The sequence below is a fragment of the Rhinopithecus roxellana genome, chromosome 18, assembly GCF_007565055.1.
Source record: "Rhinopithecus roxellana isolate Shanxi Qingling chromosome 18, ASM756505v1, whole genome shotgun sequence".
In the NCBI taxonomy this organism is placed as follows: domain Eukaryota; kingdom Metazoa; phylum Chordata; class Mammalia; order Primates; family Cercopithecidae; genus Rhinopithecus; species Rhinopithecus roxellana.
In genome coordinates, this window is record NC_044566.1 from 13,866,032 (window position 1) to 13,887,578 (window position 21,547).

Here is a 21,547-nt window from a genome sequence, read left to right on the forward strand (position 1 = left end):
GTGAGATCATAGTTCACTGCAGCCTCAAGCTCCTGGTCAAGAACTGTACTGTTTTAAGAATTTACAAAGAATAAGAGTTGTCTGAAAAGTGAAGAGGGGAAAATTTCAATAAATGATAGCCACTGTTTACTGAATACCTACTATGTTGCAGGCATTATATATACGTTATAATCTTTACTTCTCACCAAATTTCTGATGTGATCCGTTTTTACAGGGAAGAAGTCAGGCCTGGAGGGCTGAAGTGCCTTCCCTGGGTCACCTAGTCTGTATGTAATAGAAACAGGATTTTTACCAGGTCTGTTAGGCCTCAAATTTCTGTATTTTCACCAGACTATTAAGGACAATAAGGAGATTGACATGTAAATAAACACAGGGCCATGTGTTGCATTGAAGTATCGGAAGTATTGTCCAGGTATGGAAGAGATACAAAGGGAGGGAATGATCGAGTGGACCTTGGGGTGGAGCACTTAGAGAAAGATTCCTGGACCAAGATGACACCTTAGCGCAGGATATTGGTAACCATCTAGAAGTTCTTTAGGGTAGAAGAGAAGGATTAATGACACTGGTGATTCATTGTCTCTATATGTTTTCTTCTCTGTTTAAAAAGAGCAGAATGATCTGGTTCATCTCTGCTGTTGACTCTCTTCATCACAGTCTCTTGGCCTTTTATACAATCCAAGATGATCCTGCTGTTCCCATCCCAGTTTTTGTTAGTTTGATCATTTTCACACTGTTTATATTTGTAATATTTACTACTGTTTTGTAGAGATAATTCCTATAGTTGTTTACACGTATTTCTGTTATTAAATAGAATCATGTGTGTGTGTACTACTTGTGTGTCCGTGAGTTTATATATTTAATTAACCACGGATTATCCATTCCAGAATTCTTTGTTTTGATTCATCTGTTGGTTGAGTCCTGAGTCTAAATATTTAAAGATAATACATTTCTTGAGTCCCATTTTTTTTTCTTCTAAGAGTTCTGAAGACCCCTCTGCCATGTGTCCCAAATAATTATCTATGTATGTTATATATGTAGATCTCTATAAGATCTTTCTATATATACAGAAATTTCTCTCTATATGATAATTTATAGATACATAAATTTATAAATAAATCTCATATATAGAAAGATAACTATAAAGAGAGATGAATCAAGGATGAATCAAAACAAAGATTTTAGAAATGGACAGACTGTGGTTAAATATGTAAATAACATACTAGTAGTACACACATGCATATTATGTGTATCTATACAGTTTTAAGAGTGCTTTACATAGATGTTTAACTTAGGATTTTTGACTTTATAGTGGTGTGGAGGTGATATGCATTCTGTAGAAACTATACTGTGAATTTCAATCTTTTTCAGGGCTAGCAATATACGTAACAGAACTCGGTGGTGCTGAGCCGAATATCTCGCGTAATTTATTGAATACTGTATTGAAAGTGTTCTGAGCACATTTAAGGTAGGCTAGCCTAAGCTACAATGTTTGGTAGTTTAGGTGTATGCATTTTCAACTTAAGATATTTTCAATTTACCATCCTAAGTCAAGGAGCATTTGTATATTGAGGATATTGTCCTTTTGTTTTTGATATACATTGCAAATATTTTAAATTTATTATTTGTCTTTTGAATTTGCTTCTAATGTGTTTAACCATGATGCATTTCTTTCTTTTGTTGTATAATGCCTTAGAGATGCCCTAAAAAACTGATTGGAAGCTTTATGTGCAAAGATAGGGCTTATTAATAGGCAAGGATTTTGATGTATCATTCTGTGGGACCTTTTGATTTAAGAGAAAAATCTACCAATTTCTCAGTAGAGATGGAGGCTACGGAGTGGGGCCTTTTTCAGTTTGTGGTTCTTTATTCTTCTGTTTTCTTCCCTGTCCGTTGCCGTGCCTGGTATTCTCAATTCTGAATATTCTTTGTTGTTGTTTTCCCCACAGTAAATCTCCATTCTCATGCTCCAGTGGGGGTGTGGTATTTGCTTAGCTGTAATGGACTGGGGACTTGGGGATCTGTTTTTTTAATTCAGTTTTTCAGTCAGTCTAGATTTTGGCCACATATGTCACTACTGTCTTGGGAAGTCATGGAGCTCCAGATGCCGGAGTCCTTTGGGAATTATTTAATGAGAATTGGCTTACTTAGACACTCAGGATCTGTGTTGGCTCAGTGCCATTGATGCTTTCATCTATTGTGTTTTTCCTCATTTGCTGCCGACTTCTTTCAAGTTCTTCTTTAACTCATTTTTATTAAATTTTATTTATATTCATTTTAGTAGGTTTATGGAGGGGAGGAGAGAGAAACATGGTTAGTTCACTGTATTTAACTAGAAATCCCAGGTGGTTCTTTGTACGTACTATTTTTCTCCTCAGGCTTTACTTTGTAGGCAGTTGGATGGCTCTCAAGTGAGGGTTTTTAGGTTCACAATAGTGCACTTTTGTTTAAGTTTGCCAGTACCCAGATGGTTCTGATGATTCAAATCAGTTGCCTCTTGCCCTCTTTTATGCTAAGTTTAACTTCAGGGAAGCAAATTTTTCAAGTTTCAAGACAGGAATTCGTTAGTTGATGCCTAAAATCTGGTTGCAGTTGTAGGATCTCTTTGTTTTCTCCCTATACTTGATCAGTTTCACTGTATTCGTTGTAGCCTGTGTTTGGCCATTATAGTTTTTTTGTAGTTTCATTTTTAGTGGTGTCTAATCTTTTGGCTTCCTTGGGCCACATTTTTTATAGTTTCATTTTCAGGGGTGTCTAATCCTTTGGCTTCAGTGGGCGACACATAAAATACACTAACAATAGATGATCAGCTAAAACAAAAAATTCGCAAAAAAAATCTCATAATGTTTTAAGAAACTTTACAAATTTGTGTTGGGCCACATTCGGCCATGTGTTGGACAAGCTTGTTTTAATCGAATCCTCTTTCCTGTTTTTTTTTCTCTCTTTGGTGGTTTTCAAGAAGTTGAAGTAAACATACCTTTATTCCTTTCTTTTAAAATGCATGTAATACAGTTTGAGAAACATTGTCCAAAATCATATATTTCATTTAGGAAATTGAATACCTGGAGGATTAGCTGTGCTAAAATCTTTTTCCCAGTCCTTATAAAGTTTGGCATGAGGTATAATTCTAGCCTCACTTATTTGGTTGCAGTGAGTTTCACATCAGAGTGAAGGGAGGACAGTTCCTGTGAGAACACATGTGCTGGAACTAGAGAGCTGCCAAAACGTCTCTTTCACCACCTGTCTTAGTTGTCTCTCTCAGTGCTTCCGCTCCTGTCTACACTCTAGCTCCCTCGTCTTCATGTGGTCTTCTTTCCTGTGCTTGCCTATAGTTTCTGTTCTCTTGTAAGTTCAGCTTACACCTGAACCGTCATGGACACCCCTGTCTCTCTTTTACTTACTTTTGACCTTTCTGCTTAAGCTCTTCACTGCTGGCCAATATAGTTTCTCACTGTTTTTTAATCATGTTTCCAAGAAAAAAAAAATGATTGGCCTACGCTATCTTTTTGTTCCACTTCTGATTTGTGCCTAGCCAAACTATAAATTGGCTCTCTGGGTTCAGGTTTCCAAACACCTTAAGGGTGTCAGGGGAGGGAGCAGTAGGACAGCAGGGGAACATGGTATATCTGAAGACTGTCTTAGCAGGAAGAAGGCAGGGATGGGACATTACCTTGGTAAGTGAAGGGGCAGAACAGAGCTAAATACATCAAATAGTCCCTTTTTTATTATGCTAATTTATTTTGAATGGAGTGCTTCAGGCAAATACTTGGTAGTGCATATGAATAATGTAGGAAACGAGCTAATTTTTAAGTGTCAGACTGCAAAAACCTGCACCCTGATCTGATGCTAGTTTCTGTTTTCATTATGACATTAGTGCCATGGTGTGGCAGAAAGACCATTAAAGTAGAAGTCAGGAGTCTTAGATTCTAGACCTGTTTTTGCTGTTCTGAAAGGCTTCACATTCTGCATCAGATAAATTTTTAAAGTTATTGAGGTAGAATAGTGTCTAAGGTACTATTTAACTATAAAACTTGTGACTCACAGTATACTATACCAACTTGGTAAAGGTAATTTCCACAAGAGTAGTAAGATTACAAAGCTTATAATAACATGAAATCATGAGTACAGGTTAACATAAAAAATTAAAAATGGGCTGGGCGCTGTGACTCAAGCCTGTAATCCCAGCACTTTGGGAGGCTGAGGCGGACGGATCATGAGGTCAGGAGATTGAGACCATCCTGGCAAACACGGTGAAACCCGGTCTCTACTAAAAATACAAAAAAATCTAGCTGGGCGTGGTGGCGGGCGCCTGTAGTCCCAGCTGCTCTGGAGGCTGAGGCAGGAGAATGGTGTGAGCCCAGGAGGTGGAGGTTGCAGTGAGCCGAGGTCATGACACTGCACTCCAGCCTGGGCGACAGAGCGAGACACTGTCTCAAAAAAAAAAAAAAAAAAATTAAAAATGAGAATAACTGCGCCAGTACATTAGAGAGAGATACAGGAGTTTGTAGTGGACTGCATCCCTCTCATTTGAACTTGTTTTGTTTGATTAGGAGATCATCTTCATAAACTGATACAAAAGTCAGATATTATAATCACAAAATTTTCCCAACTTGAGTTGCACATAAACAGTGTAATGCAGTAAGTGTAATATTGAAGTTTCAAATGCTTTTTGATCTTCCATGCTTTTTAAAAGCCGTACTTGGATATTCAGAATAATTAAGTAACTTGAGTTTCTTTTGTTTTTTAGGATTTAAGTGCCCTGTATGCTCAAAATTTGTACCCTCAGATGAAATGGATTTGCATCTTGTAATGTGTTTAACAAAGCCAAGAATAACCTATAATGGTAAGTCCAATGCTTTAAAATAATATTTTTAGTTAGAATTACCTTGCATTTTATGAATTTCATGTTTCAAGTTTAATTTAAAAGCAGGGAACGACCTTGTTTTCTCTCTGTTTTTACTAGTGCATTAATGCAGTGGTTCTCAAATTCTGTGATCTGAAGACTTCTTTACACTTCAAAAAATTATTGAGGACTTCAAAGAGTTTTTCTTTACGTGGGTTCTATCTATCAATATTTGTCATATTAGAATTAAAACAATTTAGAATTTTAAATTTATTTTGTTAAACATAAATATAATTATGTTGACAGCGTTTAAATGAAAAGTAAATTTTCTAAGACAAAATATTTAGTGACGAGTGGCATTTTCTGTATTTTTAACAAACTCTTTAATATCTGGCTTGATGACAAGGAATTCTCGTATCTGCTTTTTCATTCAGTTTATGGTGATATGGCACATCTGTGTCCTCTGGAAAACTCTACTGCTATGCTGGAGAGAATGGGAATGAAAAAGGCAGATACGGCCAGGCACGGTGGCTCACACCTGTAATTCCAGCACTTTGGGAGGCAGAGGCAGGCAGATCACCTGAGGTCCAGAGTTCAGACCAGCCTGGCCAACATGTGAAACCCCATCTCTACTAAAAAAAAAAAAAAAAAAAAAAAAAAATACAAAAATTAGCTGGTTGTGGTGGTGCATGCCTGAAATCCCAGCTACTCGGGAGGCTGAGGCAGGAGAATCACTTGAACCCAGGAGGTGGAGGTTGTAGTGAGCCGAGATTGCGCCACTGCACTCCAGCCTTGGAGACAGAGTAAGACTCTGTCTCAAAAAAAAAAAAAAAGAAAAAGGGCCAGATACTGTCTTAGTGTTACCATGAAAATCGTTTTTAGTTTGTTGATCCAAAAGGATTTCAAAGGCTCTTCCACTTCTCCTACTCTACAAGATTCTTTGGACCACACCTTGAGAACTGCTGCATTGAAATAAAATATTTTGGGTTAAGCCTAAGTAAAATGTAATGTTCATCATGGCCATTTTCAAAAGTAAGTAAGCATGGTTGAAATTGCAACTTTTTTCTTTTTGTTTAAGAGTAAAGAGTAAACGAAGGGAACATATTTAGGAGTAGGGAGGATAAAAGTTTATTCAATAGTAAATAGATGCCTAATGGGAGAAAAAGTCAGTAAGAGAAACCCAAAACTCTACCTATGCTGTGCATATGTGTCTCTGTCTTTCCTCCCACAGACAAATTCAGTCTGTGAGCTCTGGAGCTAACTGGTGTTTTTGTTAGGTCTGGTGTTTCAGACTGTTCCATTCTTTCCTGACCAAAATCTCTAGATATTCCAAAACCTAGGGAATATTTTAAATGTAGCCTTGGCATACTTTGGAATAGACTTGGGGGAAAAAAATCAAGGAGTTCTGTCCTAACTAATGAATAGAATAAGATAAAGGAAAAATGAAAGTTTTTTTCAAAATGTTATGAAGAAACAGACTTCAAAAGCTTAAGAGAAATTTCATTTTTTAAAAATGTAACTTTTGGCCTGAAATGTGTAGAAAGGGTACCAATAAACACTATAGCCAATTGAAAGTTTGGCTAAATTCAACAAATATTTTGAGCATTGATTATGTGCGAGGTACTGTGTTAGGAATTAGAGATATAGCAGTGAATGAAAAGAAATGGAGCTTACAGCCTACTAATAGTAATAGTCACTGATTTCTTTGAGCTAAGAATTAATTGGTTAAATAAAAGTAGTCTATGAAAAATTTAGTAAATATAGCAACACTTACCTGAGATTTCTCCTCAGGTAACCAAAATGTTGGGAGGGATAGAATTTAACATTGAAATGAGCATATTACTTTGGATAGTGTTTTGTAAGTTGATTTAAGAATCAGTCTCCCAATTCTTCCCTCTCCTTCACTTTTTCTAGTATGGTGGTGCTTCAGCCACCCTATTATAGGGTTGACAGTAGGGCACTTTTTCCCAATCATTTGCTGATGAAATGTGAAAGTGGTTTTTAGCAATTACTTGGCATAGTAAATGTATCTGTTGATTATATCCTAACCTCTTTGCATTATGAAATTGAATTGGCTACTTTGCATTGTCTACTTCAAGTTTAGTTGTTTAAGAAATAGAAAGTGTTCTCTTTCAAAATTTGAGACTAAAAGTATTTAGGTTTGTTTTTCATACTTGCTCCACTATCTTCTTATACTCTATAATTGTTTATGTTTAATACGAGTGCCTTTAAATATACATAAATCTTAAGCCTCTTTCAATTTGAAAATCACAAATTTATTTGACCATATAATGATATATTTACAAACAGTCTTAGTATTCTGTGCATTTACTTTTTGTGTAATATACCTAGAATACAGTCTTCTTGCGTATTGTGATATTTAACAATTTTTTTAACTTGTAAGTTCAGGGGTACCTGTGCAGGTTTGTTATATAGGTAAACTTGTGTCATGGGGGTTTGTTCTACAGATATTTTGTCACTCAGGTATTAAGCCTAGTATTCATTAGTTATTTTTTTCTGATCCTCTCCCTCCTACTCTCCAGCCTTCAGTGTGTATTGTTCCCCTCTTTGTGTCCATGTGCTCTTATCATTTAGCTTCCACTTATAAGTGAGAACACATGGAATTTGCTTTTCTGTTCCTGCGTGAGTTTGCTGGGGATAATGGCCTCCAGCTCCATCCATGTTTACACAAAGGACATGATCTTCTTCTTTTTTATGGCTGTGTAGTATTCACATGGTGTATATGGACCCACATTTTCTTTATGCAATCTATCATTTAATGGGCATTTAGGTTGATTCCATGTCTTTGCTCCTGTGAACAGTGCTACAGTGAACATATGCATGCATGTGTCTGATAACACAACGATTTATATTCCTTTGGGTATATACCCAGTAGTGGGATTGATGGGTCAAATGGTATTTCTGTTTTTAGGTCTTTGTGGAATTGCCACACTGTCTTCCACAGTGGTTGAACTCATTTACACTCCCACCAACAGTGTGTTAAGTGTTCCTTTTGCTCCGCAGCCTCTCCAACATGTATTTTTTTGACTTTTTAACAATAGGCATTCTGATGCTTGAAATGGTATCTCCTTGTGGTTTTGATTTGCATTTCTCTAATGATCAGTGATGTTGAGCTTTTTTTCATGTGATTCTTGGCCACATTTATGTCTTCTTTTAAAAAGTGTTCATCTCCTTTGCACACTTTTTCATGGGGTTATTTGCTTTTTTCTTGTAAATTTGTTTAAGTTCCTTATATATGCTGGATATTAAACCTTTGTCAGATGCTTAGTTTGCAAAAATTTTCTCCCATTCTGTAGGTCATCTGTTCACTTTGTTGATAGTTTCCTTTGCTGTGCAGAAGCTCTTTAGTCTAATTAGATGCCATTTGTCAATTTTTGGTTTGGTTGCAGTTGCTTTTGATGCCTTTGTCATGAGATCTTTGCCTGTTCTTATGTCTGTAATGATATTGCATAAGTTGTCTTCCAGGGTTTTTATAGTTTTGGATTTTACATTTAAGTCTTTAATTCATCTTGACTTAATTTTTGTATATGGTTTAAGGAAGTTGGCGTGGGGGGTGCGGGGGGGTCCAGTTTCAGTCTTCTGCATGTGGCTAGCTAGTTATCCCAGCACCATTTATTGAATAGGGAATCCTTTCCCTATTGCTTGTTTTTGGTCAGATTTGGATATTTGACAGTTTTTAATTTCCTGATTTGACTGCCTAAGTCATTAAACTTTTCTGCTAGATCACTTGTTTGGTGTCTTAAGAACTAATATATAACCTTCTGCTTGGGGATACTGTAACAGCCAAATATTTTGAGTTTTAAATATTTGACAGTATTTCAATCTAGAAATTAATACATTTCTTGCAATACGTAAAGTAAATAGTTATAGGCATTCTTAAAGTTGCTGACTGAAACCTTTAAAAATTTTTAAAAATATATATTTGTTTTTAGAGTCAGGATCTTGCTTTGTTGCCCGGGCTGGAGCTCAGTAGCTATTTATAGGCACCGTCATGGCATACTACAGCCTCAAACTCCTAGGCACAAGTGATCCTCCTACCTCAGCCTCCTAAGTAGCTGGGACTACAGGTACATACCACCATGCCTGGCTTCTTTTATTTTTTATTTTGTAGAGGTAAAAAATTCAAAGTATGTATTAACTGTGTAAACATTCACAGCAAGAAGCAAATACAGCCTCTTAATAAAAACTGTGTATAGTTTTTGAGGTTTTAAAACTAGCTCTTGGACAGTGGTCAGTTATGAGTAAGTGAAAGAGAAAGGAGCTTTGCCTGGACTGATTTGGAGGGTTACAGAGAGGTGGCAGATTAATAATGTACTTTCCTATCATAGGCAAGGGGAATTCTAATACCGCCTTGTTTTAAAGCAGAACCCCCCCCACCCCCCAGAAAAAAAGTCTGTCACAGGTGATGAGTCCAAATGGAAACTGGCCTCTTTAATACCTAAGCAAACCATCTAGGATTATCATAAAGTAGAACAAGGTAAAGCCAGAGAATCTCTAAAACTGAATCTTTTTAGTAAACTGGATTCCTCACAATTTTGTATTTGAATTCCTGCATGTTGATTGTATAGAGAGATGCATCAGATATATTGGGCCTCTAAATTGTGTTAGTGCTCAAACAAGAACTTTTTTTTCAGCATAGTGCTTATTTAACTTACACTTTTTGCAGCCTTTTCCAAAGTAGCTAGATCTGAAATTTTGAAGTTTGTTTAGTGATTGTTAACTGTCTATAAACATTCATAGTTATAACACAAGAATAGTGGGGCTTATTTTCTTCAGACTGGATATATTTATATAGATAAGCTCCTGAATTGGATGAGTTCCAGAAATTCAAATATAAATTGATGGTTTAGAGTTTCAGACCCTTTCTCACAGAGATGATATTTGAAATATTGGTTATTCAGACTAGCTCACCAAAACCTTATTTTTTTAAATGCACAATGTATCGGAACACTCACATCCTAGTACCTGGAGAAGAAATTGGCTGACTAGGTAGAAGCTCTCAGGGGTTGGGCAGCTGGCTCACAGAGGTCCCAATGGGATGCCCAAGGCTGTCAGAGCAGGGAAGGATTTTGAATAATGTAGGTGGCATTATCTATTGCAGATGGTATTTTGGCAGTTTGAAAAAAATTAAGAATGCCACAGTGAGTCTTCATCAACATAGATTGCCTTCATGTCAAGGACTGCCTGTTTCATATACTTTTCTCTCTTTCATGTGCTTCATTGTTGAGTTTATGGACCTAGTAATTCCTTGTATAGTCTATGAACCTAATACAGATTTTATGAGTATAGAGACTCTTCATTTCCTTGCTCCTTATCTTCTAGGATATTTCAGACAAGCCAAAATGAATTAAATATTATTAGCAAATTCTTAGTTTTTAAAGAAGTTTTGTTATGTGTACATAATAGTACATTTACGGGGGTACATGTGATATTCAAATACAAATGTACAATGTGTAATGATCAAATCAGGATAATTGGGACATCCATCACCTCAAGCATTTATAATTTCTTTGTATTGGGAATATACCAGTTCTGCTCTTCTAGTTATTTTGAAATACACAATAAATTATTGTTAACTGTAGTTGTCCTATTGTGCTTCCAAACACTAGGTCTTATTCCTTCTATGTGACTGTATTTTTGTACCCATTAATCAAACTGTCTTTATATCCCCCCTTCCCCAGTACCCTTCCCGGCCTCTGGTAACCGTCATTCTTCTCTCTGTCTCCATGAGATCAGTTTTGTTTTGTTTTGTTTTTTAAGCTCCCACATAATGAGTGAAAATATGCTATACTTTTCTTTCTGTGCCTGGCTTATTTCACTTAACATAATGTCCTCCAGTTCCATCCATGTTGTTGCAAATGACAGGATTTCATTCATTTTCATGGCTGAATAATACTCCCTTGTTTATAGTTACCACGTTTTCTGTATCCATTCATCTGTTGATGGATACTTAGGTTGATTCCATATCTTGATTATTGTGAATAGTGCTGCAGTAAACATGGGAGTGCAGATATTTCTTCGATATACTGATTTCCTTTCTTTTGGATATATATCCAGTAACAGGATCGCTGGATCATATGGTAGTTCTCTTTTTCATTTTTTGAGGAACCTCTGTGCTATTCTGCATAGTGGCTGTGCAAATTTACATTCCCATCAACAGTGTACAAGGGTTCCCCTTTCTCCACAGCCTTGCCAGCATCTGTTATTGCCAGTCTTTTTAAAGATAAATGCCATTCTAACTGGGGTGAGATCATATCTTACTGTAGCTTTGTTGTAGCAAAGTCTTAGTCTTGATTGTATTGGTCTTTAAACCATACCTGATCATGGTATACTTTATATCATATAAAGTTTGGTTTTTACTGTAGACTTCTGTGATTCAAGGCAGTAAGGTTTATTTATATTTAAGGAATCTTTGTTTTACTTGTAGTTGGTACCATGTTTGTGCATGTGTACTTAGAAGAGGTACAACTTGAAATAAAGTTGTCTTCTGGCAGTTAAATTATAAACTTGTGAATCGAAACAGCTATTCAGAATCATCAGAAAGAAGACCAACTCTATGGACGGAGCAAGATGTGACTGTTACCCTGTTAAAGTAAACATATTTGAAGAAAGATTGAGCCAGTTGGAAGGCAATTTGTTCTGAAGTAAAAGTGATGAAAACAGCTGCCAATTTCTACACTGTCTATGGGAGAATCTATTTTGTCAAACTCACACAAATATTGCAGGTGATTGTATCAGCACTTTGATTCCAGTGTGCACATGCAGCCTGCTAATCATCTGGGTTCCTGTCTAACACGTTTGCAGGAAAGAGCATATTTTTTCCCACTGTAGATATAATCTGGTCTTCCAGGGAGTTGAGGTACTATTACAAGTTATAAGCCTGCCTTCTGCCTTATATACTACATTTTCTTGGTTTTAAGATTCTCCCCTCAAAACACATTTTAATCTTTCTGAATTCAGGATGCTTTCTGAAATTGGCATTTTTTTAAACTGAAGTTAAAAAAAGAAAAGAAAAGAAAACTTGCCAGCTACTAAGCAGAATTTTAAATAAGAAAGTCTAAGTTATCGCTGCCTGAGCATGTGTGAACTTTGCCTTCTGTGGCAGGTTTCTGTTCTCTGATTTGATGTCTCTGTTCATTTATGTACATTGGTGGTTTCTATGGTTGAGTTTTAACTTAAATGTGGATCCCTAATTGTAGTCTTAAGTAACTTGATAAAGCTTACATTATGAGGCAGAATTGAAGAGCTATTTTTTATATTACAAACTAACTGTTCTCCATGGAGTAATGTTAAAGGCAATAGAAAATGTCAAATCCCTTTTACTGCCTTACAAAAATCTCAAAGTAGGTGATATACCAGAATAGCCTGGCAGAAACAAATCCAAAACTGTTCGTCAACCCATATGGGATTCCTTTACTAACATACAGTCTCTATTAATGGTGAACTTGTGATGAAAAATGACAAATAAGCAGTGAGAGTAAGCAGATACAAGAATTATTACCCCCAAGAATGTTTAAAATGAACAGCTTTATTTTCTAATTGTTAAAATTATAAACATGAATAGGAAATATGGGAAAAAATAAGACACTGTAAATAAAGAACAGGAAGTTTTGAAAAAGATTCAGATTTAACTAGACATTAATCATTGAAATTAGAGTCTTGCTGAATAAATAGGTTAAGTGGCAGATTAGATAGAGCTGCAAGGAGAATTAGTCAAGTATAAGGTAGTTCTGAGGAAATTACACAGAGTATAACAGAGAGAAGCATGGAAAATATGAGAGAGCACTTGGCATGGAGCCTGGAATGAAAGCATCCACCATACATATAAAAATCGCAGAAAAAGAAATGGAATTGTGGAGAGGCATTATTTGAAGGGAAATGCTGGAGAACCTTACAGAATTGCTGAAAGCTAGAAATTCTCAGATGGAAAGAGCACAGTGATCCTAACTGGCATAAATAAAAATAAATTCGTACCTAGAGACACCATAAACCACAAATACCAAACAAAAAGAGAAAAATGTTATTGTAACCCAAAAAATAATATTTTACCTTGTTCCATTAGTGTTAACATTTCTAAAATGCTTCTTGTTTTATGGAGTAATTAGAAATTTAGCAGATGTTTACTTTATAAAGATAATGGATCAGAAATGGTCATATAAGAAACTTGACAGGAGTTACAGTCTCATCCAGTTACCAAAATTGTAAGCCCATTTTATATGGCACTAAATTCAATTTTACTTCCCTTCTATAAATACACATAGCTGCCCAAAAGTAGCACCAATTTGTGTTTAAATTGTTACAAAGTATAGCAGTATTTTGTTCAAGCTTTAAATTCAGCTTGTTGAGTCCAGATTCTAATTCTGTCACTTAACAGGAGTGTAATCTTAGTCTTGGTTTTCTCTCTTATAAAAAATGAGACTAGAAATAGTACCTGTCGTCATAGAGTTACTGTGAAAATCAAATGAGAAATCATGCATAGTTCTTCACAGGTAATGAGTGCTAAAGTTAACAAGACCTGTTGCTAATACTAAGAAATATTACTGTTGACTTTGAGAGGTAAACATGCTGTAGATGCCCTGTTCCCTTTTTAAAAAAAAAAATTTCAGTTGAGGAGGTGGGGTACATGTGCAGATTTATTACATTGATCTATTGTGTAATGCTGGCATTTGGGCTTCTAGTAAACCCGTTCCCCAGGTAGCAAGCGTAGTACCTAATAGGTAGTTTTTCAACCCTTGTCCCCCTCCCTGTCTCCCCACTTTTGGAGTTCCCTGCGCCTGTTTCCATCTTTATGTCTGTGTGTACCCATTGTTTAGCTCACACTTATAAGTGAGAACATGGCCGTATTTGATTTTCTGTTTCTACGTTAATTTACTTAGAATAATAGCCTCTAGCTGCATCCATATTGCTGCAAATGATATTGTTTCATTCTTTTTTTATGGCTGTGTAGTATTCCATGGTATATATGTACCACTTTTTCTTTATTCAGTCTACCATTGATAGGCACCTAGGTTGATTCCATGACTTAGCTGTTGTGAATAGTGCTGCAATAAACATACAAGTGCAGGTGTCTTTTTGGCTGAATGCTTTCTTTTCCTTTGGGTGGATACCCAGTAGTAGGATTGATCGCTGGGTTGAATGGTAGTACTGAGTATTGGGTTAGTTCTTTGAGAGATCTTCATACTGCTTTCCATAGGGGCTGAACTAATTTACATTCCCACCAACAGTGTGTAAGTTTTGCCTTTGCTCCATATCCTCACCAACCTCTGTTATATTTTGACTTTTTTTTTTTTTTTTTTTGAGATGGAGTCTCTCCCTGTTGCCCAGGCTGGAGTGCAGTGGCTTGATCTTGGCTCACTGCAACCTCTGCCTCCCGGGTTCAAGCGGTTCTCCTGCCTCAGCCTCCTGAGTAGATGGGATTACAGGCACCTACCACTATACCTGGCTAATTTTTGTAGTTTTAGTAGAGATGGGGTTTTGCCATGTTGGCCAGGCTGGTCTTGAACTCCTGACCTCAGGTGATCCACCCACTGTGGCCTCCAAAAGGACTGGGATTACAGGCTTGAGCCTCTGCGCCTGGCCATAGTTTGACTCCTCCCCCCGCCCCCCCCCCCCGAGGCAGAGTTTTGCTCTTATTGCCCAGGCTGGAGTGCAGTGGCGCCATTTCACTTCACTACAACCTCCGCCTCCCAGGTTCAAGCAATTCTCCTGCCCCAGCCTTCCAAGTAGCTGGGATTACAGGCACCCACCACCACGCCTGGCTAATTTTTGTATTTTTAGTAGAGGCGGGGTTTCACCATGTTGGCCAGGCTGGTCTTCAACTCCTGACCTCGTGATCCTTCCATCTCAGCCTCCCAAAGTGCTGGAATTACAGGCATGAGCCACTGCACCTGGCCCATATTTTGCCTTTTTAATAGTAGTCATTCTGACTTGTGTGAGGTGGTATCTCATTGTGGTTTTGATTTGCATTTCTCTGATGATTAGTGGTGATAAACATTTTTCCATATGTTTGTTGGCTGCTTGTATGTCATCTTTTGAGAAGTGTCTGTTCATGTCCTTTGCCCACTTTTTAATGGGGTTGGTTTTGCTTGTTGATTCAAGTTCCTTATAGATTCAGGATATTAGTCCTTTGTTGATGCACCACTTACAAATACTTTCTCCCATTCTGTAGGTTGTCTTTTTACTCTGTGGGAATTCCTTTTGCTGTGAAGCAGCTCTTTAGTTTAATTAAGTCCCAAATGTCAATTTTATTTTTGTTACGTTTGCCTTTGAGGTCTTACTATAAACTTTTTTGTCTAGGCCAATGTCCAGAAGAGTTTTTCCTGGTTTTTCTTCTAGGATTTTTAAAATGTTTGAAGTCTGACATTTAAGTCTTGAGTTCATCTTGAGTGAATTTTGATACATAGTAAAAGGTAGGGGTTCAGTTTCATTCTTTCGCGTGTGACTAGGCAGTTTTTCCAGAACCCTTTATTGAACAGGGTGTCCTTTCCCCATTGTTTATTTTGGTTGACTTTGTAGAAGATCAATTGATCGTAGGTATGTGGCTTTATTTCAGAGGTCTCTCTTCTTTTCCATTGGTCTTTGTGTCTATTGTTGTACCAGCACCGTGATGTTTCCGTTACTATAGCCTTGTAGTATAGTTTGAAGTCAGGTAATGTGATGCCTCTGGCTTTGTTCTCTTTGCTTAGGTTTGCTTTGGCTACTTTGGCTCTTTTTTGGTTCCGTATGAATTTGAGAACAGATTTTTTGGATTCTGTGAAAAATGACGTTAGTAATTTGATAGAATTGCATTGAATGTATAGATTGCTTTGGGGGAGGACTCTATTATCTAAAATGCTAACAAATCTAAAATTTTTCTTTCAATATGTTATTTAAAAATCTCATAGTTATTTAATTCCAAGTTAGAAGTCTGTAAGTCTTGCATGACAGCATTAGTCCTATAATATGTAAGGGTGTAGGGAGTGGGAGGTTAATTAGAAAACTACTGCTATCATATGTGACAACTTAAAGCTACAGTTTAGTGGAAAAATATATAATATTTTTTATATATTATATAAAATATATTATTAAATATATATTAAATAATATATAAAATATAAAATATATATAATATATAGTGTATTATATAAAATATATATTTTATATTATATATATTATATAAAATATGTAATATTTCTGCTTTTTATAAGCAATGTGGTGGCCTACACAGCTGACTTAGGAAGTTAAGATTTGATGACAGACAGATTGCTTACTAGGATTCTAGCAGATATTAATCTTTGTAAGAAGCATAGAACCTTCTATAGTCTATATAGAAATAGAAATACTGTAAAAGTACATGGATAAATGTATGTTGAGGTACTTTTTTTTCTTTATGGGTTATTTTAAAAGAAGATGCATAGAAGAGAAATTAAAATAAAAATACTTAGTTTGATGAGAAAGAAGGAAGTCCTGATGGATCTAGAAGGCCTGAAGTAGGATTGAGGTTCTATTTCTGATTTCATTAACGTTTGAGGACTATGACATTTGTTTTCTTTGTTTACTGATTCTTAATTTACCTTATCATTTTTTAAACCTTTTTATTAACCCTGCCTTTTGGGAGGGTTCTCATTTTCCTTCTGTGACTTTCATAAGGTTGACTTCTGTATCATTCCAGCATTCCAAGAAAGCTTTCTTGAGTTTAAAAGGAAAGAAGAGAGAAAACAGTACAAGAGACCAAGTGAAACAGCATAGCTGTCCTCACACTTTAAAAGCTTTTATTCTCCTGGTCATAGTTTTTATTTTCGTTAAGATGCGGTATTGGTGAAATCTGATTTTAAAGGGTGAAAATACTTTTCCAAATTTATCTCATTTTTGTGTTTCCTTTATTAAGGAGCACAGCTATGACTCAGCCCACATCTGTCTGCAGTTTTACCCTTTTACAAAATTATTATATACACATATATATACATATATGTATACATATAGTAAAAATAAATTAGTTCTTAAATTAGTCTTTATTCTTAAAAGGATGAAGATTTGAAAGAAAGGGAGGCCACGTTTAGAGATAACTAGGAAGGTGTAGTTTGGGGCAAGAGAGAATGCTAAAGGAAAATTGAAGGCAGAAAGATGAATTATAGCTGTATAATGAAGTTCTTTTATAAACTATTTGGAACTTGGAATATTTATCTTATATTAGTATGCAAAAGTATTTGTAAGGAAAATAATTTCTTTAAAGATGAGTTTGGAGATAGGTTCATTACTTTACATGTTCAGGGTGTAGGTGATGTGTTGGAAGGGGAAAGAGGCAAATGTCAGAGGCATTATAAAGAAAGAGTGAGCTGTGTTTACTGAGTGCTGGAAACGACTTGAAGGTTAGCAGTGGGGTGACTCAATTCAGGGTTAAAGAAATTATGAGAGTACCTAGCTGTTGTAAACTGTATGCCAGAGGTGTTAATCTTTGCAAATGTGAAAATCATAAAATGTGATTCTTAATGATTTTTCTAAAGGAAGGAGTAAAGATATTACAAAGGATGCTTATATATTTTGTTGAGTTCAGGAAACATTTTAGAGAAGATTGGTAAAGAAATGGCTTGTGAATATTTTTCCAATGACTACATATTACTTGCATAAAACTTTTAAAAGTGCTCCTCCTCCCACCTTAAGTCAACATTGCCCTGATATCCATAGCACTGCCTTGGACTTGCCTCAGAGTATCTGAGGCCATAAGATGTATCTTCTCAGCCACTGAGTAGTTTGGTTTCAGGGAGGGCAATATTAACACAATGGCTCTGTTTTGAGGGGAACTGTATTTAATTCTTAATAGTTTAAGTGTTTTAAGGTAACAAAAGTAATAAAGGAAAATAATGAAAGTATTTTAGGCATAGAGATGTTTTTCTTACAGCTTTAGTTATCTGAGATTTTAATTTTGTGTTAATTTCTAGCTAGTTTCTCATTTAATTTTTAACCTTTTCTTTGATTCAGAGATTATGTAGAAAAGATACTTTATAATTGCAAAGAAAATTTAGGGGAGCAGGGAGATGTGTAATGGGAAATCATTTTGATCTTGGTATTAGAGAAAGCTGACCATACTTCTCTATATTTTTTAAATGTTTTGATGTTTTCTGTGTGGCCAAGTACATCATTGAGTTCTGGAAATTGTGAATATAAGAGAAGCATATATATTTTCTTCTGTAGAGTGTAAAATCTGCTTTTTTCTGACACATGCATAGACATGTATGTGTGTATATATGTATGTATTAGAAAACATACGTGTATGTGGGTGTACTTCCCATAAATTGAATTTGGTTGTATTATTGAAACATTTTGTATCCTTTATTCTGTTTGGTCTACATAGTCTGACAAATTTGAAACGTTTATTAAAGCATCCCTACTGTGACTGTGGTTTTATCAATTTTTTTTTATTTTTAAAGTCTCTTGGTTGCTTTGGTAATATTTGCCTTGCAGCAATGTTTTCTGGTTTTATAGATTTCATAACTATATTGTTTGCACAAATATTTATGACTTATATTCTTTTTGGATTGAATCTTTTTATGTTATAAAGTATTTATCTCTATCCCATGTAAGGCTTTTAGCCTTATATTCACTTTATCTATTTTTTTTTCTTATGCTTGTTAGAAACCGCCCAGGGTCTGAGATTATAGCCTACTTGCAAGCCAGCAAGTTAGCCTGGCTACGTTTTTATGGATTCCCACAGAATATATGAGACTCCTTAATCAAAATCAAGGAACTTCATTAATCGTAGCAATAGCAGTAGCCAGAATATCAGCATTTTCTTGTATCAGTTCCTTAAGCCGCAAGAGGGCCAGGTGACATCTCCTCACTCAGTGAGTTGCATTGCCGAAGAGGGAACCCCTGAGCTTTGGGAAACTAGATCTTTTATCTTGGGAAGTAAACATGTCTGTTCTTTTCTCTGGAGGTGACACTGTCTCTATTTTCCAGGGCTATTTGCTCTTACAAACATGTTTGAAAATTGGTCTAAAACCTGCAGAAACATGAGACACCCATGGAGAATTGTCTTCCCCAGCTTTTTTTTTGCATTTGCTTGCTATCTTTGCTGCTTTATTATAAATAAATAAATTAATAAAATAATTTTCTCCATTTTAAATTAATTTAAATTTTATTTTTGAATAGATAATATGTTTGCATGGTTCCTATACAAAGAGATACAAAGTATGTCCAGTGAAAACTCTCCCTCTCGCCTGAATCACCTTAACAGAGGTAGCCAGTACTACCAGTTTCTTGTGATCCTTCCAGAGATATTTAATGTATATGCAAAGACACATATATTCTTCCCACACTACTTTTTACACTGTTATACCCTGCTGTACACAATTCTGAACCTTCTTAATATATGCTAGCAGTTATTCCAGATGACCTTCATCATTGTTTACAATTGTCTTATATTTCATAGGTAGATAAACTGCAATATATTAACCAGTCTTGTGTCCATAGATGGATATTTAAACTGTTTCTGGTATTTTGTGTGTGTATGAGTATGTCTGTGGGTTGTAGTCCTTGAGGCCTTCCTTAGTAATCAGGGAATTATGTACATTTCTATTTTTGGTAAGTATTTGCCAGATTCCTGTCCAAAGATGCTGTGCCTTTTTTTTTTTTTTTTTTTTTTTTTTTAATTTAAGTTCTGGGATACATGTGCAGAACACGCAGGTTTGTTACATAGGTATACACGTGCCATGGTGGTTTGCTGCACCCATCAGCCCTTCATCTACAGTACATATTTCTCCTAATGCTATCCCTCCCCTAGCCCCCCACCCCACGGCAGGCCCCAGTGTGTGATATTCCCCTTCCTGTGTCCATGTGTTCTCATTGTTCAACTCCCACTTATGAGTGAGAACATGTGGCGTTTGGTTTTCTGTTTCTGTGTTAGTTTGCTGAGAATGATGGTTTCCAGCTTCATCCATGTCCCTGCAAAGGACATAACGTCATCTTTTCTAATGGCTCCATAGTATTCCATGGTGTATACGTGCCACATTTTCTTTATCCAGTCTATCATTGATGGGCATTTGAGTTGGTTCCAAGTCTTTGCTATTGTGAACAGTGCTGCAATAAACATACCTGTGAATGTATCTTTATAGTAGAATGATTTATACTCCTTTGGGTATATACCCAGTAATGGGATGGCTGGGTCAAATAGTATTTCTGGTTCTAGATCCTTGAGGAATCACCACACTGTCTTCCACAGTGGTTGAGCTAATTTACACTCCCACCAACAGTGTAAAAGTGTTCCTATTTCTCCACATCCTCTACAGCCTTGTTTCCTAACATTTTAATGATCGCCATTCTAACTGGCATGAGATGGTATCTCATTGTGGTTTTGATTTGCGTTTCTCTAATGACTAGTGATGATGAGCTTTTTTTAATGTTTCTTGGCCACATAAATGTCTTCTTTTGAGAAGTGTCTGTTCATATCCTTTGCCCTCTTTTTGATGGGGTTGCTCATTTTTTTCTTGTAAATTTAAGTTGTTTGTAGATTCTGGATATTGGCCCTTTGTCAGATGGATAGATTGCAAAAATTTTCTCCCATTATGTAAGTTGCCTGTTCACTCTGATGGTGGTTTCTTTTGCTGTGCAGAAGCTCTTTAGTTTAATTAGATCCCATTTGTCAACTTTGGCTTTTGTTGCCATTGCTTTTGGTGTTTTAGTCATCAAGTCTTTGCCCATGCCTATGTCCTGAATGTTATTGCCTAGATTTTCTTCTAGGGCTTTTATGGTTTTAGGTCTTATGTTTAAGTCTTCAATCCATCTTGAGTTAATTTTTGTATAAGGTTTAAGGAAGGGGTCCAGTTTCAGTTTTCTGCATATGGCTAGCCAGTTTTCCCAATACCATTTATTAAATAGGGAATCCTTTCCCCATTGGTTGTTTATGTCAGGTTTGTCAAAGATCAGATGGTTGTAGATGTGTGGTATTATTTCTGAGGCTTATTCTGCCATTGATCTATATATCTGTTTTGGTACCAGTACCATGCTGCTTTGGTTACTGTAGCCTTGTAGTACAGTTTGAAGTCAGGTAGTGTGATGCCTCCAGCTTTGTTCTTTTTGCTTAGGATTGTCTTGGCTATACAGGCTCTTTTTGGTTCCATATGAAATTTAAAGTAGTTTTTTCTAATTCTGGAAAGAAAGTCATTGGTAGTTTGATGGGGATAGCATTGAATCTATAAATTACTTTGGGCAGTATGGCCATTTTCACGATATTGATTCTTCCTACCATTGAGCATGGAATGTTTTTCCATTTGTTTGTGTCCTCTCTTATGTCCTTGAGCAGTGTTTGTAGTTCTCCTTGAAGAGGTCCTTCACATCCCTTGTAAGTTGTATTCCTAGGTATTTTTTTCTGTTGCTAGCAATTCTGAATGGGAGTTAACTCATGATTTGGCTCTCTGTTATTGGTGTATAGGAAAGATTGTGATTTTTGCACACTGATTTTGTATCGTGAGACTTTGCTGAAGTTGCTTATCAGCTTAAGGAGATTTTGGGCTGAGACGGGGTTTCTAAATACACAATCATGTCATCTGCAAACAGAGACAATTTGACTTCCTCTCTCCCTGTTTGAATACCCTTTATTTCTTTCTCTTGCCTGATTGCCTTGGCCAGAACTTCCAATACTATGTTGGCTAGGAGTCGTGAGAGAGGGCATCCTTGTCTTGTGCCGGTTTTCAAAGGGAATGCTTCCAGCTT

At 36.2% G+C, this 21,547-nt stretch overlaps 1 protein-coding gene across 2 annotated transcripts in view; it reads left to right on the forward strand.

Moving 5' to 3' along the window:
• Positions 1-21,547, forward strand: part of ZNRF2 (zinc and ring finger 2) — a 90,326-nt gene that overhangs the window by 40,209 nt on the left and 28,570 nt on the right. For both annotated transcript variants that reach the window (XM_030922093.1, XM_030922092.1), the window contains exon 2: positions 4,745-4,840. In XM_030922093.1, coding sequence (XP_030777953.1) covers positions 4,745-4,840 — 96 coding nt within the window. The remainder of the gene's footprint in view (positions 1-4,744; positions 4,841-21,547) is intronic.